This window comes from Diabrotica virgifera, chromosome 2 (genome assembly GCF_917563875.1).
Source record: "Diabrotica virgifera virgifera chromosome 2, PGI_DIABVI_V3a".
NCBI classification, from domain to species: domain Eukaryota; kingdom Metazoa; phylum Arthropoda; class Insecta; order Coleoptera; family Chrysomelidae; genus Diabrotica; species Diabrotica virgifera.
The window spans coordinates 198,091,552-198,117,181 of record NC_065444.1 but is presented as its reverse complement, the minus strand read 5'-3'; the positions used below and the strand labels follow the sequence as shown (position 1 = coordinate 198,117,181).

Sequence of the window (25,630 nt, the reverse complement as noted above, 5' to 3'; positions counted from 1 at the left end):
ATTCCAATTCCATGCTGAAAACTTCAAATTTTACACGACAAAAGAGTGTGAATTTTTTCAAAAATCGTGGAAGGTATGGGGAATGAGCTAAGGCCCCGTTCTCACGAAACGCGCTTTACGCGCGATTACAACTACATACATTCCACTGAAGACGTTTTAGTACGTACGTAGTTAATATTTCTATGTTGTTTCATGCTGTATGTGAATATTTTTTAATGTTTCAATTAAATATACTGCTTGAGTTCTATAATTAAATACCTTAATAAAAAAGTGTACCGCACCTTGACCAGTTAATTTTATTATCCAACTAATCTACCTGAACTTAATAGTCGGAGATTTAACTGCACAAAATTATCTAAAAATTGTTTCATATGAATTAAAATTAGTACTAGGAAAATTTACTCATTAGTTTATCAAAAGTGTATTAGCAGAATCTTTTGATTACTTTATTTTATGCGTGTAAAATATGTTATTTAAAATATTATTTTTAAACAAGCTCAAATGCGAGCATTATCTAAAAGAGTAAGCATTATCATAAAAAAAGAGTAAGCATTATCATAAAAAAGAGTAAGCTGCCATTTAACATTACCTACATTAACATTAATAAATAAAATTTATTTATTTGACATTTCAACTCGACGTTTATTTGTCAAACGAAACAGACCTGCATCTCGGGACAGCAATTTAGGGTCCTGATCACAAGCGTTTCGATGTCAACCGAAGTCACGCCCTAGTTTGAAATCATATGAAATGTTCAGTTGTATTTTTACGTACATTAGGTTTAATGCATTTTTAGCAGTGTCTCCATTGTAGAATTATCTCGCTATATGAAATTGCCAAAAGATTCTAAATTGCTGTCCCCAGATGCAAGATGACTTTGAGGTCTATATAAAGATTATTATTATTATCTATTATTATTTATATGTCCAGTATTTCGTATACAATTATTTTAAATACTGTATTAGATTTCCGAATGTCACATTTTTATTAATTTTCACAACTGATCAAAAGAATTTAGACAATAAATTAGAAAACGGCAGTTTCTCGTATTTTCATTTTATTTCATTGTGATGTAATTATAAAAATGTCTAAGAATTGATTTTATAATACAAAAACTGAATTAGTCTTGATGTACATTATTTTGTGCAGTCAGCTCTCGGGCTATGTATATGAAGAAGATAGGAAAAACACAGTAACATATTTTCCAAGATTTTTTAAATTAATGCCAAATTAAAATTGCATGCCAGTTTACACCGATATTTTACTCCATGCTGTAAAATTCTAAAAATAAAATGATGAAGAAGAAAAGCAACAATATCGTTTATCCGTTAAGGTCAAATTCATATTATTTATCTATGTACTCTGTATTATTAGGGTTTGCTCACTACGGAGAGCAATGGATTGTATCCTCGCTCCGACCCTTGCTCCCTGGTATTTATATTCGTGAATTCTCGCATTTAAAATAATGTATTTATTTTAAATAGCGATCGAAACTATATTATCGATCGCTATGTAAAATAAATACATTATTTTAAATGCGAGAATTCACGAATATAACGAATATAAATACCGGGGAGCAAGCGTCGGAGCGAGGATACAATCCATTGCTCTCCGTAGTGAGCACAACTTTAGGAACCTTTTATTGTTATAGTGCTCTATTTTAAGTAATAGACTTCCCAAAAACAGATCAATAACTTTAATTTAGTCGGTCAGACCGGTTGGATTTTCTTTCGCCAAATATGAACCAAAAATAACACCACAATCTTAGAGACAAGACCAGAAGCTGCTACGATTTTTACTAAAAATGGGTAGGTACGACACTGGATGGATGCTACTATAAAGGGATACGACAAAAAGAAATGGATTATTTCGCCAACTACCACAGGAAAGAAGCCACATTAAGAAGAAGACTACCACATTAGCTATTTAGAAAGCTTAAACTACTATAAACAAAAAGGTTTCATATACTGTAAGATGCTGTAATACAGTTTTTGTCGCAAGTCGTCAAATCATGGAAAAATCATTACAATATAACCACCAGGACCACTGGATTCTTTATAGATCTACAAAAGGCATTTGCACTTAACTACTTAAATAATTGATAAGATATATTATCGGGTCTAACTTCATTATGGTTGAAATCATCAAGAGGTATTGGATATAATATTATATTCTATGCAGACGATGTACTTATTTCAAAGAGTGAATATGATCTGTAGAAAACCCTATAAGAATTTAATCAATAGCAAGAACATAAAAAGTGCGATAATCTCCAAAAATCCAAAGACGTGCATTAATTTAAAATAAAAGATTGAGTAATAATCTGGACATCCTATGGTTATGGCATATGGTATATCGGGGCAGGGCCCAGTTGTGAGCCCTTCAGACACTTAGACCTCCTACGGCGGGTCCATTGTATCACCCCTACCTTACGGACCAGGTTCATAAGAACCTGGTCTTCGGCGTTTATGGGACCCAGACTGCACCGAGCTTCCATGCGAGTCCCCCAGAAACCTTATGGCCTCACAGAAAGCCACAAGTCTCTTAAAAGACAACTCCCTCACCTGACTCGGCTGCATAGATGCCGATCCCAGGATCTGCCACCTCCGATAGACCAATGCCAGGCACTCCCAGAGGACATGTGAGGTTTCCTCCTCTTTATTACATAGACGGCACCGTGAGCCATCCGCCAGTCCAAGCAGATGAAGGTGTCGTCGGAGTCTACAGTGGCCGGTGAGCATACTGACCACCAGGGAGCATCTTCTACGATCCAGAAGAAGCAGTTGGGCTGTAAGACTTTTGGATTGCCCCACTATGTGGATCCTGGCCTGCCTGTCTCATACCTCCACAACTGGCCCAGGAGTCCTGAAACCTCCGCAGAAGAAGCTCCTTAAGACTACACCGACCAGTACTGAAGGGCACTCCAATCACAGGTTCGGGTGCCACAGGCAGAGAGGATGAGCCACGTCTTGCCAGGGCGTCAGCCCGTTCGTTACCTTCCACACTTGTGTGTCCTGGTACCCATAACAACCTAACCCTGTTGGTTAAAGCAACATCATCCAGAGCTCTCTTGCCCTCAAGAACCAACTTAGAGCTGATACTGGGCGCTTCCAAAGCCCTTAGCGCTGCCTGGCTGTCAGAGCAGATAGGGATGGTCCTGCCTGAGCAAGCCCTATCTGTAATCTCTTAAGTACATGCCAGGATCGCAAAGATCTCGGCCTGAAAGACTGATGCATGAGAGCCTGGCTAGACTCAAATCCGACTCCACCACCATACACTCCAGAACCTGCCCGCTCATCTGTTCTAGACCCATCTGTGAACCAGGTGAGCCCACTCCGACCGATTAGTGTAGGTTCTCGTTCTACCATTCATCCCAGTCAGGAAATTAAACCAAGAAGGAGGATGAAAACTCAGTATAGGATGGACATCCTATAAGAAGACATTTAAATTTGGAACTGGTGAAAGCCTACGACGGAAATGAAACGAACAATAAAGAAAAACCGTATTCCACTGTAGCGTGCTGATAAAGCGACGGTTACAATACCAATGCCAAGAGCAGATAGTCAACTCTACAGACTAATGATGAATAGGTAGTTAGATGTGGAACTCACACAGTAAAGATCAGGATCGTGCCAGGTAGTTCGAACGTTTCAAAGACCAAACATAATACAATTTGGTATATGAAGGAGTGTAGAATAAACAATAGCTGGGACATGTCGAGAGTCAAGAAGATGCAAAAAAAAATAACAAAGAAAATATTACAATGGAAGCCGATAGGAAGGCGAAAAAAAAAAGAATGGCCCAGAACGAGATGGTTGGATGACATGAAAGACGACCTGAAAACTATTAACGTAAGACAATGGAGAAGAAATACACACGAGATATCCAGATGGAGGGACATAGCCAGACAGACAAAGACCATCCAGGGTTATGATGCCAAAAGAAGTAGAATAAACAATAAACGACAGACAACACTACTAGACAAAAAGACCAACGTTGGAATGCCACAATACAACATTGGAGATCTTAGAAAGTTAGACGACAAATATAATGTGGTCTTTCTGGCTATGTGGATAAGAAGGATAGATGTCATTAAAAAAATAGCCGAAACAAATAGGAAGTAACTCAGGATAGAGATCGATGGACGGAGTTGGGAGGGGCCTATGTCCAACAATGGACGATGGAAGGCTAAGAAAAATAATTAACAATACAGTTTTATAGCAATTACCATAGTTATTTCGAGTTCATGGAATTTAGATTGTATTTTTATGAAAATATGCTGTTAATATATTACTTTAGGTGTACAACATACTATTTACATAAAGGTCCTTTGTACTTTTAGTCCAATCAACAGTCATTTTCTCGTGGAATTTTGAGAACCAAGGTCGATTTCCTTGAAAATTTGGATTTAGGTAGTAATTATAACCTTTGTCAAAATCCACCCTATGCAGAAGTGCGCTTTTGCACTGGGGGGTGAAAACAATCCCATCTAGGGGATGAAAATTTTTAATCAAAATGACTATGGAAATCGATAGACTGGCCAATTCTGAGTAAATTTTGTTTTATATTTTTTTTTTTGCAAAATTGACACTTTCCATGTTATTTGCGATTGAAACTATGCATTTTTTATGTTGTTCTGAAGCTATTTTCTTGTGGCATTTTTATAATCAATTACTTTTAATGGAAAATAAGCCACAATTTTACCAAAAAAATGATTTTATTTTATTAACGTTTCGAAGCCCAAATCGGGTTTCGTTGTCAAAATACAAAATGATTTTTTGTTTTTGTATTTTGATTGTATTTTGACAACGAAACCCGATTTGGGCTTCGAAACGTTAATAAAATAAAATCATTTTTTGGTAAAATTGTGTTTTATTTCCCATTAAAAGTAATTGATTATGCATTTTTCATTGACAAAACTCACGTTTTATAACCGTTTTTTATGAATAACTTAAAAAAATTTAATTTTGTAGAAAAAACCATTAAGAACAAAATTGTAGCTAATAAAAAAACAAAGAGATTCGCGTCTGAAAGACCTATGTAAACCCAATAACGACTGAGATATTGCTCTTTTAAGGATGGTTATTTTCGAAGAACATCGAAATGGAGAACCTTTAATCTCAAATAACTCGAATTTCGTGCAATTTTTTGGGAAAACTTAACAGACATCTTTTAAAGCTCATTAAAATACCTTTCAAACAAGCTATGACAAAAATTTTTTGCATAAGAACTGACTGACTTATGACGAAAATAAAGTCACTCTTTGCTTCTTTCTTTTTGAAATGTAAAAAATTAAACCTTCGTCATTACAATCCTAATAGAAATGAATAGCTTTCCACTTGCAATTATCTTTATTTAGGTATAATTGATACGATCCATGTGATTTGACCGGTTTGGAATGCTTAGTTTAGAAAAAATAGTTGATTAAATTTTAAATTTAAAAAAGTGCATTTTTCTTAAATAAATCTGAAAGTGTTCATAATATGAAAAAATGTTTCAAATATTAATTATAGAATTTCTTTTATTGAAATTTTTTTTCTTGTTTTTGTATCATGAATACTTTAAGATTTATTTAAGAAAAATGCACTATTTTTAAATTATAATAATGTCACTTTCAATTTAATCAACTATTTTTTCTAAACTAAGCACTCCAAACCGGTCGAATCACATGGATCGTATCAATTATACCTAAATAAAGTTAATTTCAAGCGGGAAGCTATTTATTTCCATTAGGATTGTAACGACGAGGGTTTAATTTTTACATTTCAAGAAGAAAAAAGCAGAGAGCGACTTAATTTTCGTCATAAGTCAGTCAGTTCTTAAGCAAAAAACTTTTGTCGGAGGTTATTTGAAAGGTATTTTAATGAACTGTAAAAGATGTCTCTTAAGTTTTCCAAAACATTGCACCACATTCGAGTTATTTGAGATTAAAGGTTCTCCATTTCGAGGTTCTTCGAAAATAACCATCCTTTAAAGAGCAATAACTCAGTCGTTATTGGGTTTACCTAAGTCTTTCTGACGCAAATTTCTTTGTTTTTTTATTAGCCACAATTTTGTTCTTAATGATTTTTTCTATAAAATTAAACTTTTGTAAGTTATTCATGAAAAACGGTTATAAAACGTGAGTTTTTTCAATGAAAAATGCATAGTTTCAATCGCATATAACTTGGAACGTGTCAATTTTGCAAAAAATTTTATAGAACAAAATTTATTCAGAATTGGTCACTCTATCGATATCCATAGTTATTTTTATTAGAAAAATTTCATCCCCTAGATGGGGTTTTTTTTTCACCCCCAGAGCAAAAGCGCACTTCGACATAGAGTAGATTTTAACAAAGGTTATAATTACTACCTAAACCCAAATTTTCCAGGAAATCGACCTTGGTTCTCAAAATTCCACGGTTTTACACTGATGAGTGGTCTTGGGGAAATTGTTCACTAGCTCATAGGATAAAACAATAACGGATAAACTTTTATTTGTTTTCATTAACAGAAAACTACTTTTGATAGCACGAGATATAGCCACCCATTTCTATTTTTGAATCATAAGAAAACAATATTCATAGCAACATATATGACAAGGTTATGTTGCGTCCTCACTACTCTGTAAGCGCCAGACTCCACTTGCGAATTTCTAGTCGCGCGATTGTTTTGTCGCGAAGATTGAATACATTGTTTCAAATACAAGTCAATCCACGATTATTTAGGCGTAAATGGATTGACTTCTATTTGAAACAATGTGTTCAATCTTCGCGACAAAACAATCGCGCGACTACAAATCGCGCTGATCCAAACTGATACAAATCCAAAGTGGAGTCCGGCGCTTATTGAGATAGGTACTAAGTTATATACTAAGAAAAATTTACCAACTCTGATGATGGTGCCGATTCACGTGTATTTACAGTCTAATCGTGAGCTGACGTGAAGATCTTTGGAGATTTGCGTGCCAAAGACACATTTTCATTGTTCTTTCATTATTAGAATAATAGAATCCTCCCATTTTCGTTTTTTAACATAGACATCTGAAGCAGTTTCTGTTTCTAGTATTATAGATAACCATAAACTGGAGAAACGCAGGAGCTGCAGTTGGTGCAAAAATTCGTAGTGTAGGGTAATCAATTCGACTAATAATTCATTGTGCAACGAAAGTTTGCGCAATATGAATGCAGGTGTATGGGTCCTATTACTTATAACAAAACAATGTGGATGAATTGACAATAACAAAGAATATTCGCTGAGTTCGAGCCACATGGTTTACAAGTGTTCTTTTCACTTGAGACTAGATTACTGCTCTGAGTCACTTATCCCAAATATTATTAAATTGGGCTAGTTTTTAAGGTAATTAGTAATAAATGCACAGAAAGCATCTTTGTTATAATATGGTATCATAAATTCCAAAGAAATATTTGTCGAATCATAGAGAGATAATAGTGGAAATACCATAACAAACCCAGACGGTATCGCAGAGGTGTGGAAACAATATGGCGAGATATTATTCTCTAACAACGACCCAGATAATAATACAGTGAAAATAAGTTATGAAAAAGAAACTCAAATGTTGAACTCAGAAATTGAGGCGGCAATAAAAAAAGTAAAATTCAGAAAAACAGAAGGGGAAGATGGAATAACAGCTGAAACACTCAAAGAAATGGGAGACATTATTCCCATACCTATATAAAAAAGGTTCACCAACAGATTGCAGTAATTATCTTACAGTAGCATTAATATCACACGCAAGCAAAGTATGTACTTCTAACCATCATCAATGAAAGACTAAAATCAATTATCTTACCACACATTCCCCAAGAACAATTCGGATTCGTCTCAGGTGCAAAAACAAGATAAACGCATTCTTAATATTCCTCAAATTATCGAAAAATCTCGAGAGTTTAACATAGAAGCATATTTTTATGCTTTGTTGACTACTCCAAGGCCTTCGACAACGTAACATGGGATAAAATGTGGCACATACTTAGAGAAATGGGTACGCCAGAACATCTAACCCAGCGATTCTCAATCTGTGGTACATGTACCACTGGTGGTACATTTCATTACTTGCGGTGGTATAAAAAAAAACACAAAAAAAATTAAAATAGTAGTACTTAGTAAGTCTTATAATACAGGGTGTAACAAAAATACAGGTCATAAATTAAATCACATATTCTGGGACCAAAAATAGTTCGATTAAACCTAACTTACCTTAGTACAAATGGGCACAAAGAAAAGTTACAACCCTTTGAAGTTACAAAATAAAAATCGATTTTTTCCAATATATCGAAAACTATTTGAGTTTTCTTATTGAAAACAGACATATGAAAATCTTAAAAAAATATATAGTGAAATTTTATGGGGGTTTTGTTCCTTTAAAGCCCCCCCCCCCCCAAACTTTTGTGTACGTTCCAATTAAAGTATCATTGTGGCACCATTAGTTAAACACAATATTTTTAAAACTTTTTGTCTCTTAGTAATTTTTCGAAAAGCTAGTTTTTATCGAGATATTTTGAATATTTGTCAAATCCACCACATATTATTATTTGTATACTGTTAAGTATGATTATTATATAGAGAGCCGATAATAATATGAAAATTTATTTGTAAATTAGAGATTGAGGTATATTTTTAACCATGTTAAAAAAGAAGCCACATCTCGATAAAAGGTGCCTTATCGGAAAAATACTAAGAGGCAAAAAATTTTTAAAAACACGGTGTTCAACTAATGGTACCGCAATAATAGTTTAATTGGAACGTACACAAACATTTGGGGGTTTAAAGGCACAAAACCTCCATAAAATTGTTTTGTAAACATATTAAAAAAGAAGTCGCATCTTGATTAAAACTGGTTTATCGAAAAAATACTAAGAGGCAAAAAAGTTTCAAAAACATTGTGTTTAACTAACGGTACTACAATAATAATTGAATTGGAACGTACATAAAAGTTTGGGGGGGGGGGGGGGGGGTTTAAAGGAACAAAACCCCCATAAAATTTTTATGGGTGCACAAATTTCACTATAATTTCCTGCCATAGTAATGCCACATATTCATTTTCATTAAAAAATCTTCAATAGTTTTCGATATATCGGAAAAATCGATTTTCATTTTGTAACTTAAGAGGGCTGTAACTTTTTTTGTGTGCATATTTGTACTAGGGTAAGTTAGGTTCAATCGAACTTTTTTTGGTTCCAGAATATGTGATTTAATTTATGACCTGTATTTTTGTTACACCCTGTATATGTGGTACCAAAAATAATAAAAAAAAACTGTAGGTGGTACATGACTCAAAAAGTTTGAGAACCGCTAATCTAACCTATTTATTACAAAAAACTGTAACAGATTACAAGAACTGGAACAAATTTTAAATAGGCTAGGCACGCTGAGTACGAAATATGGTTTGAAAATAAATATATAGAAAATCAAAGCAATGATCATCGATAGAATCAGAAACAACCAAGCAGAGATTAAAAACATGGCAGGTTACTGATTTAATTATTTAGGCTCCTTTATTACTAACAGTGGAGGACGCGAAGACGAGCTCCATTGACGCAAAATATGGAAGAACACTGACATCACAAAAAAAAAAAAACGAAAAAACACAGAATTACGCCTTGTTCGAGGAATGGTATTTCCTATCGCCACCTAAGCTTCAGAAATTATGTATAATGGCATTTGAAATGTGGGTCTACCGTAGAATTTTGCGCATATCATGGAACTTAATATAAAAACAAGACTCCCCATAACTATCAACCAAAATATACTGAGATGTTTTGCACATATAACCAGAAGAAGAGAAGGCATAGAGCAAATGATGGTTGAAGGCAACGTAGCGGGCAAAATATCCAGAGGAAGATCTCCAGTACCATGGTCGGACCAAATGATAAACGACATGATTGGATAGTCATTCTTCGAAGAAAAATATCACACAAAGGAGGAGAGATATAATTGGATAGAAATAGTTAAACAAATTACATGACGTCACTACATTCTTACGAAGGAGAAGAGGAGCAAAAAATGGACAACTACAAAAATATTGGCTATACCTAGAGACGTAAAACATCTTATCTTGGACACATATTTAGACACGACAGGTATAACTTCCTTCAACTTATTATGGAAGGGAAAATAGAAGGAAGACGCGGTCCGGGTAGACGACAAATGACCTGGCTGCGCAACATCAAAGAATGGACAGGATACGAAAAGCCCAAAATAGAGAAGACTTTGCAGAAGTCATCGCCAACCTTCGCTAAGAAGACGGCACCCAAAGAAGAAGATACGTAGTGTGACCAACTAGTCCGACATACAACGTCGTGTCCCGGCGTCCCGGACAAGTCTTCCGGGCCGCATCTAAACATTCCGTATATGTATTTGGAACCTAGGAGTTTTCTATTGGTTCTTTGCAGCACGCGGTCATATTTTAACCAATAGGCGGCGAGGTTCCAAACGCATATACGGAATGTTATTCGGTGCCAAATTCATATACGGAATGTTAAATATTCGTACACCGAAAAATATAAGTTTTTATTAGAGTCTGTTAAAAGGGGATTGATTTTAAAATACTTGTTACTGTATTATTAAATAAAAATAAAACAATTATAGTATTTGGAATGTTATTTGGTGCGAAATTCATATACGGTACCTATGTTAAATATTCATAGAACAAAAAGACGATTCTTATTAAAGCCAGTTAAAATGAGACTGGTTTTTAATAGTATATTATGCAACGAGCATTTAATGATGGTCATTATAAAGCGAGTATAAGGGATACGAAACGAGCCGCCTGGCGGCGAGTTTCGTATAGAGTACGAGCTTCGTAATGATAATTAAATGCAAGTTGTATACACGATTTTTTCTATGATCATTCACAAAATAGTTATTTTCCTAACAAGTGCAGAAAGTCATTCTTTTCCGCACGCGACTGCAGTTTGCCGAACGACGCGAAGCGGGAGTTCGGCAAGCAGTCGAGTGCGGAAAAGAGACTTTCTGCAAGAGTTAGGAACAGTATTTTTTCTAAGAGTCTTTAAAAAATTACCAAATCTTAATCAATTAATTTAATTAATATGAAAATAAATACACAAATTAATTCTTTGACAAGGTTGTCAAAACCAAACTTTCAATATAATTAGTTAGCATGACGACGATCTTGGTTTCCATGACGACAATTTAAAACGACTGTTATTGTCTACCGATTTGACTTTCGAATATTATGTCAAAATAATTTTATTTCATCGAATTGTGGCGTTAATTTCATTAAAACAGAACACAATAAGATATATTTGAAATAAATTAGTAAATAATATCTAAATATTAGTTTATTACATGTATTATAATTACTTTAAGGCCATATTAACATATCTAAATTAACACGCGTGCGGAAAAGTAAAAACCGCGTGCGGAAAAGTAACACGCGTGCGGAAAAGTGAAACTTTCTAAACTAAAATGCGTGCGCGAAAGTAGACATTTTTGCACGCTCGTAGAAAAAGAATATATTCGAATTTATTAATTTTGTAACGCAAACAAATTAAGTAGTTTGTCAGTCTGACAGTTTGTTTACATATTGAGAACTGTCAAAGCCTATGTATTTGTCTCGCCATTGGTTACTGCGCGTGTGCCACCTTTTTTCGCGAATCTCATATCGCGATTCTATTGGTTAAAAATCTGTATCTTAATAAAAATCTGTATCATAATGAAGTTCATTATGATACAGGTAGTGACATCATAATTGATATATTATAGTATGAGAATAGAAAAATTATTGTTAACGTATTATTAAAGATCCACAAGGAAAAAGGTTTTCCTGTAGTTGGCTGTATACCATATACTCGTAATATAAAAAACGAATAAAGTCCTTTATAAAAGGTCTATATTTAAAATCCATAAAAATGACTACATCACAGAACTAGTTTTCGATTGGTTGACCAATCATCATCATTGCTTTCCTAAAATGAATATAACCTTATAAAATGGTGCACAGGTTTTAAAATTTTGACTAAGGTTAAAAAGAGTTGTAGGTTATACTCACCTGATCTTACATGCTAACCACCAAAATGTTTGTAATTATGTAATATATGTAAATAAAATTTGTAATATTATATTTTGGTGGTTAGCATGGTAAGGTCACGTGAGTATAACCTACAATTTTTTCTAACCGTAGTCAAAATTTTAAAACCTTTGCATCATTTTATTAGGTTATATTCATTTTAGGAATGCACTGATGATGATTGGTCAACCAATCGAAAACTGGTTCTGTGATGTAGCCCTTTTTAGGGATTTTAAATATATACCTTTTATAAAGGACTTTATTAGTTTTTTTGTATTATTAAAGAATTAAACATACTAAAATAGGTAAGGACGTGCATAAAAGTAAAGGTTGGGTTGATCATGACATATATGCTAGGAGTAAACAATTAAAAAACCTATTTAATGAAGCTAAAAACTCTAATAATAGTAACATCTGGAATGAGTATAAAGCTACCAAGAAGGAATACAATAATCTTATTGCTGAAAAGAAAAGGGAATTCAATTATCTTCAAATTGTAAGTAGTAATAATAAACAAAAAACTATGTGGAGTATAGTAAATAAAACTATAGGGAGAAAGCAAAGTACTAATAAAATTAAACTCAAAATTGAAGACAAACTAATATCAGATGATAAAAATTTAGCTCAATATTTTGCATGCCATTTCAATGACAGAAATAATGCACTAAAAAATAGGCTTGACAATAACCCTCAAAACTGTACTTTATCACATAGGTGGACTATAGACAGTTTTGTTTATTTTCCAGTAACATCTGATGAGGTTCTTGATATTATTTGTGGTCTTAAAAATAAACATTCTTTTGGAAATGATGAATTAAACACAAGAATGATCAAACACATCAAGGATGTTATATCAGAACCGCTGGCATATTTAATTAACCTAGTATACAACACAGGTGAATTTCCTGAAAACCTAAAATTAAGTAAAATTGTTCCAGTATATAAAAAATCCGATCACACTTGTATTGATAATTATAGACCTATTTCCTTGTTAAATGTAATTTCAAAAATTTTTGAACGAGCTTACTACACTAGGATCATACAGTTTTTGGACAAAAATAATGCACTGTGTTCAGAACAGCATGGCTTTCGATCCGGAAGATCAACAGAGGGGGCTACTGAAGTATTTATGGAATCTGTCTATAGGCACCTTGATGATGGTCTTCTTGTAGTGGGTATCTTCTTTGATCTTTCCAGAGCATTCGACAGTCTTAAATTTGAATTTGTCCTTAACAAATTGTATGTCCACGGAATAAGAGGTAACATGTTAAATTTATTGAACTCATATCTTCTGGAGAGGAAATTCTATATTGAATTAAACAAGGAAAGGTCAGACATCTTCAGTGTAGATGTAGGAGTGCCGCAGGGATCTGTGTTGGGACCACTGCTATTTTCTTATTTTTGTCAATGACCTACCCGATCATATTACTCATGACCACATTGTAATGTACGCAGATGACTCATCTGTGATTGTATCAGCACATACATACGTAGAGCTTCAAAATAGAGTGTCAAGGGTTATCAGATTATTCCAAACATGGTGTACACAAAACTTGCTACAACTGAATATTGATAAAACATCGTATATACATTTTAGATGCAAACGAAATATGCCAGTTGTGTCTATTCCTGAAATTGTAAATATTCCAAACATAAAATTTTTAGGTGTATTCTTGGACCAGTTTATGAGTTGGGATGTTCACGTTGAATATGTTAATAAGAAACTAAATTGTTCATTCTATGCTTTAGTACAGTTGAAGAGAACACTCAGTATTAAAACTCTCATTAATGTATATTATTCTTTGGTTTATTGTCACCTTACTTATAATGTTACGTTATGGGGTAATTCCACAAAATCAGACACAGTGTTTATTAAACAGAAGAGAATTATTAGACTTATCTTCAATATTCCTTTTGGGCATACTTGTAAGCAAGTTTTCATTAATAACAATATCTTACCGTTGCCTTCCATATATATCTTGAAATCCATATTGTATATTAAGCATAATTTACATTCATTCAAGAGAAATTCTGATTTACATGCATACTCAACTAGGAATGCCAATCAGTTTGTTACTGTTGGTCACAAACTATCCAAATTTGAGAAGTCCACAGATTATGTGGGGGTCAGGCTATATAATCATCTTCCAAATGAAGTTAGATCTTTGCATCCGGTGAAATTCAAAAGAGTTGTGAAAAGTATACTATGTAAACATGCATTCTACAGTGTAGAAGAATACTTAGCAACTAGATTGCTGTTATGAGTTCTGTCTAATATTAATAATTTTCATATTTATCAATGTACATTATGTTAAATCTAAAATTTAAGTGTATGTATAGGTATTTGATTATGTGTCTGTGACTATATTGTGTTGTATATCTGACGTGTATATCCATCTTTATGATGGCAGCTGTAAAGCTATACCAATAAAGTATTCTATTCTATTCTATTCTAAACAACACGTGCAAGTCATTAAAAATTCTGAGAAAGCGAAAGCTTAGTCAAATAAAGAAATATCTCTCTCAAATATATACCATCTTATTTATGAATTTCACACCAAATAACATTCCATATAGGTAATCATTGTCTTATTTTTCTTTAATAATACATTAACAAAATAGGTATTTTAAAATCAGTCTTCTTTAACTGATTAATAAAAAGTCCTATTTCTTGGTCTACGGATATTTAACATTCCGCATATGAATTTACACCAAATAACATTCCAAATACTATAAATTGTTTTATTTTTAATTAATAATACAGTAACAAGTATTTTAAAATCAATCTCCATTTAACAGATTCTAATAATAACTTATATTTTTCGGTGTTCGAATATTTAACATTCCGTATATGAATTTGGCACCGAATAACATTCCGTATATGAGTTTGGAGCCTCGCCGCCTTTGGTTAAAATATGACCGCGTGCTGCAAAGAACCAATAGAAAACTCCTACGTTCCAAATACATAATATACGGAATGTTTAGATGCTTCCGGGCCATCCGAATTTTCAACGTTTTGGTAAAATAATTCTATTTTGAATACGTTATTCTTCTAAGAATTCACATCTAATTGAATTGGTGGGACAAAAAAAAAGTCGACAATTTCTAGAGTTTAATACTAAGACCACATCCAAAACGCATGCATTTTATATCGTGGTATTATAGTTCTACGAAAACTAAAACGGTGGACTTTTTTTAGTTTCTGTATTTTGATTTAATTTTAGTTTTTATCGAACGACGGAAAGTTAGACTTAGAAAATGCAAATAGGACAAAGAAAGCTACGAGAATATATTACGCGATTAATAATACGATACTGGGAAAAAGGGAAATCAGCCAGGAAACAAAAATACATGAATATAATACAATCACAGTACCAACTCTTCTATATGCAAGCGAGATATGGGTTACAAATAAAAAACATGAAAGTGCCATAAATGCAGCAGAAATGAAGTGGCTGAGAAAAATAGCTGGAAAGATGAAGCTGGACAGGGAAAGGAACAAAAACATCAGAAACGTGCTAAGACAGGAACCAATAGAGAAAAAAATTGAAAAAAGAAAACTTAATTGATTTGGACATATAACTAGAATGAACGAGAACAGACTAGTAAAGAAGGTGACAGATGTGAAAAGACAGGGGAAAGGAAGAAGGGACAGACCTAGAAAGGGGTGGATGGAACAAATCCAGGAAATCGGGACCAAGAGAGGGAAAACAGTGCAACAGATGAAGGAAATGGCAAGAGACCGGAAGGCGTGGAAGAAATGGGCAAAAGATAGGTAGGTCATAGCAAAGTCCGACGCTCTTATTGGGCATAAGGACAACGAGAAGAAGAAGAAGTATTTTAATTATCGTCTTCTGAAAAAAACAAAACAATGGCCCTATTTTCATTGAAAAGTCCCGGATTTCAGATATATTTTTCAGCCTTGTCCCGGATTCGACTGAATTGGAGTTGGTTACAGTAGCTATACCCATTACATTCCACCAGTATTCTGAAATACGCAAATAAATCAGACTTAACAAAATCAAAAATAATCAAAAATAAGATAATCATCAAAATGCAATTTCAACATCACTGACTGTAAAATCCATAAATAAAGAGTACCAATTTCTCACTAACATAACAAAGTACCAAATGTGTGCTATAAATTGACACTAAAATATAAGCCAGTATTAAGATAGCAAATATTTATTACTGATGACAAAGTCTATAAGCAATTATTTGTTAACAGTCACTTTGAGGAAAATGTCTGTTTAATTATTTACATAATTACTTACAAAATAAAGTTTGGCGGCCACACACGTTACAAGAAATTTTTTTAAGTAAGGAAGAAAATGTACAGAGTGAGTTTTTAGGTATGGAAAGCCTGAATTATCTCGGAAACGGCTAGAACGATTTTTATAGACTTTGGTGAGTAGGGATCTTCTAATGCGGCCGACATTATAGTGGTAATTGCATTTTTGTCAGATCTTCCGTTTCTCTGGAAATCTAATGAACTTTCTTATTTCAAATGAAACACCGCATATATTTTTTACGTTTTCAAGTCTTTAAAAAATACTGATTAGTTTTCATGTTATATTCCCTATACCTAAATGCCATAATTTCGGAGTTGTTGCTACATTTATTAAAAAGAATTATAAAAATCAATTTTTTCGGCCCGGGTAGACATTATTTTAGGCTGTTTTCGGATCATTGCGAACAAAAAGGTATTTTGCAATTTTTCTCTAAAATTTCTCTAAAGTAAATAACTTTTCCCAAAAATTGCCTATTTTCCGGTAATCTGCCCAGACTATAGAGATAAATTAGTTTTGTCATGTAAATCTAAACTTACCCTTCCCAGTTAACGAATCTCTGCAATAAGCTTACCAAAACCTGACAATTTCAATGACGTGTGTGGCCGCCTTTGTAATTATATTTACTTCACCGACTTGTAAAGTATTTATTTGTAAATGGGCGGCTATAAACATGGCTTTTTATTCATAATAAGGTACAAGCATCAGAAGTATTTACAAAGTTGGATAAACATATTTTACAACAGGGAAGATGGCATTTTTATTTAGTGCTTTATCTAAACGCTTTTATCTCAAGTGGATAACAGACTACTTATCGACGAGGGCATAGCATTTTTTATCGTTATTATCTAGTCAAGTATTTTTTTACATATAGAAGTGCATAATGCATCTTTTTGAATATTTCTTCTCTCTCGATTCTTCAGAAATATGCCAGAACACGAAGCATTTTAAATCGAAAAATTACTGGCTATGTCATGGTTTTTATTAACAATCAAGGAAAAACAGCGACTTTTTGCATTTATTTCAATACAGTGAAAAAAATACGCATGGTAGATGAAAACGTGTAACATACCACTTTCTTGAAAATACTTCCTCTTTAAAATTAGACTTTCTAAATTAAAAAATGTTTATAAACAAAAAAGTTATTGCAAATTAAACCCGAAAGTGATCATTTTTTCAATTGTTTATAACTATTAAAATAAACAATAAAAATATTTAATACGTGTGAGAAAAACGGCCATTTTCAAATGGCTGTAACGGTGCTTTATCAATATTTGGAAGGGTTTTTTGGTCTCATTCTCTTTGTTACGTCTCAAATTTTTATGTTTAAAAAAAATTATATTCATTTTAAGCTTCAGTGGACTGAAAGCGGCAAAAGTGCTCAGGCCAAGAGTCGATCAATGAGTCGGAAAGGTTATGGTCACTATGCAGAAGAAAAAAATGTTTTTTCGACAATGCACCGACTCACAAAAGCTTTACGACAATATCAAAAATGCATAGTTAGGCTTCGAATTGCTTTCTCATCCGGCTTATTCTCCTGATTTGCTCAAATTTGAAGTGATAGCTCGTAAATAAAACATTCAGTTCAAACGAAGAGATAATTGACAAAACAAACGCCCACTTTGCAGAGTTTCGTAAATTGCATTATTCGGATGGCATAAAGAAGTTGGAATCTTGCTGGAATCATTGTATTGAGCCAAAAAAGACTATATCGAATAAAATATTACAATTTTATGAAAAAACATGTTTTTCATTTCACAGAGGGTTAATTACAGGCCATATAGTAACTTAGGCATGGAGGACAGATGTATCAAGGTGAAACCAGCAGTTTATGTAAAATGAAGATGCAAGAAAAGTAACACTTTTTTGAGATACTCGGAACTTTGAGATATCCGGAACTCGGGACCTTATCGGCTAAATATTTTGCCGTGAACAGATCAAATTAGAAAATAAGGATTTTGTTTGTAATGTTTAACCCTCTTCTTGACAATGTAACAAATTTGTAACATTTTCATTTTAAGTGAAATGAATGACGACTCGATTCAAGTTCTCTGTTTAACCAAGGTATGACAATAACAAAAGGCACCGTTAGGAAAATATTCCAATTTACGTTCACAGAACCTGTACGAATCGAGTCTTTGTACTCTAATACAGAGTATGGTATTAGTAAAATAGAAAATCTACGGTTTCGTTTTGATTTAAATTTGTCTCCTGCCATCCCCCGTTAGTACTATTTCTAGGTCTACCCGTTGTCAAGGAGGCTCTAGAAATAGTACTTTTGGAGGATGGCAGGAGACAAATTTAAATCAAAACGAAACCGTAGATTTTCTATTTTACTAATGCCATACTCTGTATTAGAGTACAAAGACTCGATTCATACAGGTTGTCTGGACCGTAAATTGGAATATTTTCCTGACGGTGCCTTTTGGTATTGTCATACCTGGGTTAAACAGAGAACTTGAATCGAGTCGACATTAATTTCACTTATTCCCCGTTACGAGGGCGTTCTAACCATACTGCGGTATTAGTCCAGTCGGGTTAGACGAATAACAGGCCTAACCTTGCATTAGGAGCTGCCCCAAATTTTATTTTTCTAATCTTTAGGGTGGGTCAATATTAGTATAAATTTAAAATCTCGACGGAATTCCACCGTTGCGTTAGCCGCCATCTTGATTTTAAACGAGAACTGTTTTTGCTCAATATCTCCGCCATTTTCAATTTTTTGACAAAAAGTGTAAAACTGAAATTGTTGAAAATACGAATTTCTATAATTTCATTTATTATAATTTTTTCGTGCGGTCGATATTTTCCGAGTTATGAGGGGAAAATAGTGACAGTTGGAGCATAATTATTGAATTATCTCGTTTATTATTAGTTTTACAACAAATATGTACCTGTACAAAAATGAAGAGAATTAAATTGTACACAATTTTGATCTCTTTCATTTTTTTGCTAAAATTAATATTTAAGGTAGTACGTATGCGGTAATGGCGCGAGCGTAAGACGGGATTGATGTTATAGCAATTGTTTTTGTTCAATATCTACGCCATTTTCCACTAAAATTGTTCAAAATATAATTACAGTACAACCTGCCATATCCGGACCTGTCATATCCGGACCTCCCCATATCCGGACGGTTCTGCGCCGTCCGGATCTACCGAAATCTACCGAGAAAGGCAGTCCTGCTGTTGGACAACGCACTAAAAGAACAACTAAAAGATGGCGAAATAATGTATTATAGAAACTATACAATGGATGACTGATGAAATCCTGGAATTGATGGAGCAGAGAAGAAAACTGAAAGATAACAAAACAGAATACAAAGAAAAACAAAAACTTATTAAACAAAAAATAAAGGTAGCTAAAGAAAAATGGATGGAGGATAAATGCAAGGAATTAGAAAAGTTGAATGAAAAACATGATACGTTTAATATGTTTAAAAAAGTTAGAGAAGTAGCTGGTCTTTATTATAAGAAAACTCCACATACTATAACCGATTCGTCGGGAAAAATGATAATAGACGAACACGAAATCCGAACTACCTGGTATAATTATATAAATGAACTGTATAATGATGATAGACCCGAAGAACTGGACACTTTAGATGAAGGTGAAGGACCAGAAATACTAAAATCAGAAATACAACATGCTATAAAATTGGCAAAAAACAATAAAGCCGTTGGTCCCGACAACATACCTACAGAAATGTTAAAAGCTCATAAATGAGGAAAACATTGGAATACTAGTCAAACTTTTCAATGATGTTTATTCGACTGGTGATATCCCTGAAGATTGGTTAAAGTCCGAATTCATAACCCTACCAAAAAAACAACGTCCGAAAAACTGTAGCGACTATAGAATGATAAGCCTTATGAGCCACACCTTGAAAATCTTTCTACGTATCATCCACAGTAGAATCAGAGATAAATGTGAAGAAGACCAGGATGAAACACAATTTGGCTTCAGAAATGGACTGGGAACCCGGGACGCACTCTTTGCACTAAATGTGTTATTGCAGAAATGCCGAGATCAAAGGAAAGACGTCTTTGCTGTATTTATTGACTATGAGAAGGCCTTTGATCGAGTACAACATCACAAATTAATTAAAATACTAAAGGATAAAGGAGTTGATAGTCAAGATGTACGAATCATAGAAAAATTATACTGGCGTCAAACAGCGACAGCTTGCATAAATGGAAAATCAACAGAAATATGCAAAATACAAAGAGGCGTCAGACAGGGTTGTATACTGTCCCCACTGTTGTTCAATTTGTATTCAGATAGAATATTTAAGGAAGCGCTGCATAATTTGGAATGGGGTGTGAAGGTTAATGGAATTCTGATAAATACAATCAGATATGCAGACGATACAGTTATTTTAAGTGATGATATAAATGGATTACAACACCTTTTAAATGCCATTGACAGAGTGGGAAGAGAGTTTGGCCTAAATATAAACTGTTCAAAAACAAAGTACATGGTATTTAGCCGTTTGGCCCATCAAGATTCACGGTTATATGTTGATGGTCATATGATTCAAAGAGTACCCAGTTTTAAATATCTTGGTTGCCATATTACTGAACAACTAGATCCAGATAAAGAGATAAAATGTAGAATCGAGATAGCCCGCACGACATTTTTAAAAATGAGGTCATTCTTCTGTAATGATACCTTGCAACTTCAACTTCGAAAGCGCATGATTAAATGCTACATTTGGTCAGTCCTCTTGTATGGTGTCGAAGCATGGACATTAAAAATATCCACCATTAACCGTTTGGAGGCCTTTGAAATGTGGCTGCACAGACGTATTCTAAAAATACCATGGACGGCTATGCTGACAAATGTGGCAGTCCTTAAGAGAGCAAATGCTACCCGTGAGCTGCTTGATAACATCAAATATAGAAAGATGGCCTATTTTGGACACGTAGTAAGGGGAGACCGGTATAATATTCTTCAACTTATGATGATGGGTAAAATCGAAGGACGCAGAGGAATTGGTAGAAAGCAGGCCTCTTGGTTGAAGAATATCCGGGAGTGGACAGGAATAAAGAAAGCAGAACACCTATTTAGAATAGCTCGAGACAGAGACAGTTTCGCCATGTTAATCGCCAACGTCAAGGGGACTTGATAGGGCACGTTAAGAAGAAGAAACTATAAAACGTGTCTATCGACTAAAGTTATTGACGGCGTTGATTACTGGAATGTATGAATGAGAAAACGTTTCAGAGACTGTAAAAGAAGTAGTGGTCTTGATATCCGGATCTTTTCATATCCGGATCGGTCTGTCGCCACATTGATCCGGATATGGCAGATTTTACTGTACCTACAATTTCTTTTTAACAATTTTTTTCATGCGGTTGATATTTTCCGAGTTACATGGGAAAATAGTAAAAAGTTGTGGGGGGAGCATAATTATTGAATTGAATTTTGTATCCGAGCTGCCCCAAATTTTATAATTATATCCTTTAGGAGAGATCAATAGTAGTGTAAATTTAAAACCTCGACTGAATTCCGCGGTTGCATTAGCCGCCATATTGATTTTAAATGAGAACTGTTGTTGCTTAATATCTCCGCCATTTTCAACTTATCGACATAAATGGTGGGAAGGAAAGTTGTTAGAAATGCAATTTCCTACAATTTCTTTGGCACAATTTTTTATACGATCAATATTCTCCGAGTTAAGGGGGAAAATAATGGAAGCGGAGGGGAAGCATAATTATTGAATTGTCTCATTTATTATTAACTTTACGACATAATTGTACATAAACAAAAATAAAGAGAATTATATTTTATACAATTGTTGAAACTTCCAATGAAACATCAACCAAACTAAATATATAAAAGACATAAAAAGACATTATAATATACATTAAGTTCACTTAATTTTATTAACTAGCGGGTTTTATTGGTTGAATTTGTCTGTCGATATTTTAAGTTTTATGTCAGCTAATATATCGTGATGTTTCAACAATTTTTTTTTTAAATTTTGGGCCCTGTTGGGGGGAATTTTCCCATTTCCCCCTTGTAGACCCGCCACTGGTTCTCTCGAAAAATTGTAGTAAATCGTAATTGCAACAATTTCAGTTCTTACACTTTTTGTTGAAAAGTTGAAAATGGCGGAGATATTGAACAAAAACAATTGCTACAAAATCAATCAGGTCTTACGCTCGCACCTTTACCACATACGTACTACCTTAAATATTGATTTTATCAAAAAAATGAACGGCATGAAAATTGTACAAAATTTAATTCTCTTTATTTTTGTATAGGTAAATATTTGTTGTAAAACTAATAATAAACGAGATAATTCAATAATTCAATAATTATGCTACAACTGTCACTATTTTCCCCTCATAACTCGGAAAATATCGACCGCACGAAAAAAATTATAATAAATGAAATTATAGAAAATCGCATTTTCAACAATTTCAGTTTCTACACTTTTGTCAAAAAATTGAAAATGGCGGAGATATTGAGCAAAAACGGTTCTCGTTTAAAATCAAGATGGCGGCTAACGCAACGGTGGAATTCAGTCGAGATTTTAAATTTATACTAAAATTGACCCTCACTAAAGATTAGAAAGATAAAATTTGGGGCAGCTCCTAATGCAAGGTCAAATGCTATCCCGACTGGGCTATATAGATAGTTTATTTTATACCGAAAAACTACGGACGTGTTGGTATAAATTTGTCTTCTGCAGAGCCTCCTTGACAACAGGTAGACCTAGAAATAGTACTATCGGGGGATGACAGGAGACAGATTTAAATCAAAATGAAACCGTAGATTTTCTATTTTCATTTTAGGTCCTAGGTGAGTTCTAGGTGACTTGAGGTGCATTTTGTTACTCACATTTTGTACAAATAACATAAAACTGTCCGTTTATGGCAATAATCAACTTATTTTTTATTATTACTGATTTCTGACAACTTCTAATTGATGCCATCTGTCACCTGTTGCATTTTAGAGAAGGTTCTTCACTCTTTTTAAAAACTTTTAATTTTTTATAAAAAATAGTGTGTTTTTTATTTGTTTGGTGATTGTTCTATATTGCTCAATTATCCTATAAATAGAGCGTGTACGTTTTAGTTGTTTTTTTGTTTATTAAACTATCAAAAAAAGTCGTCAAACATTTGTAACAAATTTGTTACATTGCCAAGTTACGGTTATATTTTTTTCCCAATGTATATTTTTGATTTTTTTATCTTTGCAATATTTTTATGCAATTTTATTTGTTTTGTAGATAGACAGGTTAAAAAAAAGGGGTAGACAAAATTATTTCTATGTTTTGTAAGTCAGGCACTACTTTCTTTCAGTGCACAAAATGTGAAAGGGTAGGCGACTTTGTCTGACTGGCAAAGGAAACTGTTTTTACGCATATCGTCACAAATAAGGAGTTACCTAAATTAAAAGGATTTTATTTTAGAATATAATAAATATATTTTATAAACAAATAATTCTATTTTAAGGGGGGGTATGAGATTATTTTGAAGTTTTCAGAGAGTATTCTTGAAAGTATGCACTTTTATTTGAAATAATAAAAAAAAATTAAATATTTCAAACCATCCTCTCCCCTTAAAAACTTTTTTTATATTTGAAGAATTTTATTTCCTAAAATTTAATGGGGGAAGGGGTGTTGTGACGCGAGATCACTCCCATGAACTCAGATAAAAGAAATTTCAACTTTGTTCTGAGAAATCGGTTCAAACCTTAGAAAATGCATGGACCATCAATGATAATAAGGGCTATGGTATTCTTGGCAATGTAACAACTTCAAATTTGGTACTTAAGAATAAATTAAAGGTGAAATATTTATTTCATAAATTTTTAAATAATTCTAGAAGGGCATTAATAGAAAGAAAACACAGTCACATTTTTATATCGGTTTGCCAAGAAAAGGGTTAATCATAGAGGGTAAAGTGTACCTACACAAGACCTAAATAGATCGGGAATAGGTATTTCCACCACGTTGTACCATTTTGCTCCTAATTACTAAAAATGCCATCTTCACATAAAACAAGAAAGTTTCAATGTACTTTTAACCCGCTACTTCTTTCTTTCTAAATACGATAATCCAAGATGCAAAAAATTTAGATTTTGTTACCGTGATTTTTAGTATCAACGTACATAAATATCTTTTACCTGGTTTCCAGGACCCACCCTGATTTCGCCTTGAGTAGTAGCCATTCTTTAACGCCTGCTAAGCAGTCAGTAATCTGAAAACAAAAGAGTATGTTAATGTCTGGCTAGGCAATATAGACCTAGAAAAGTTTTTGTAAGTCTGTCTTTTTTTAAAGATCTAGTCTTAGTATGTAAAAAATTATACAGAACAATAAATCATCATTAAGTAGCTAAAACATATGCATAACATATAAAATTAATAGTAAAACTTCCATTCTTCTTATTACTCTACCTATCCGTTCCGGATGTCGGCGATCAGTATGGCTATCCTAACTTTTCTTGCAGCTATTCGGAATAATAGTCCAGAGAAATAAGATTTTTCTCGTGACACATCCCCCTCCAGGCCGAAACCAAATTTTTTGAGTAGTATGGACATCTATATTATTAATCTATATGTTTCCTGCAGCCGATTTTGATGATATACATAGTTATGAACAAATGAAGATCAAAAAACGCTAAATTTTCGCTTTTTTCGTCTATTACCAAAAAGTTAAGCACTTTAAACACATTTGAGTGTAAGAAACTCATAAATCGTATAAAAAACTTCAATATGGCGTTCGCTGAATATGTCCATCCTTATTGGTTGCTTAGAAAATTGTAAAATAAATCATAAATTTTGAGTTTTTAAAAATATTCATAACTTATGTAAAAAAACCTTCTTATTACACGGAATGCTGATACTTCTTGTACTTAAATTATATTTTAAATTTCAAAGCAATTGGTCAAATAGTTTAAAAGTTATTTAATTTGTTTATCCCAAATTCATTTTTTTTGCAACACCACAAGTCAGAAAATTATGAGGCTACAATCATACTTCGGACAGTTTATGAAAGAAGAACATTTAAACTATTACCATTATTAAAAATAAATGACAAAAAATAATTTTAAAAAGTGTAAAATTATTTTGAAAAAACATGTCGATTTTTTGCTTACTTATAAACAATTAGAATAACTTTTTAACCGTTACCTGTAGAAAAATTATTTTTTCATATTTAGAAAGACTGAATTTTTATACACATTTAGAAAGAAAAACAACTGTCCTAGGACAATTAGGGACAAAGTTAGCCCCCCCATTTATTTAATTCACATGTTTTTGCAAAATAATTTTGCAATATTTATAATTATTTTTTGT

At 33.3% G+C, this 25,630-nt stretch overlaps 1 protein-coding gene across 4 annotated transcripts in view; it reads right to left on the bottom strand.

Moving 5' to 3' along the window:
• Positions 1-25,630, bottom strand: part of LOC114328098 (arginine-glutamic acid dipeptide repeats protein) — a 220,902-nt gene that overhangs the window by 134,063 nt on the left and 61,209 nt on the right. For 3 of the 4 annotated variants that reach the window (XM_028276867.2, XM_050644135.1, XM_028276869.2), the window contains exon 2: positions 24,445-24,533. In XM_028276867.2, coding sequence (XP_028132668.2) covers positions 24,445-24,504 — 60 coding nt within the window. In that variant the 5' untranslated portion in view covers positions 24,505-24,533. The remainder of the gene's footprint in view (positions 1-24,444; positions 24,534-25,630) is intronic. The other variant, XM_050644134.1, reaches the window with a different exon arrangement.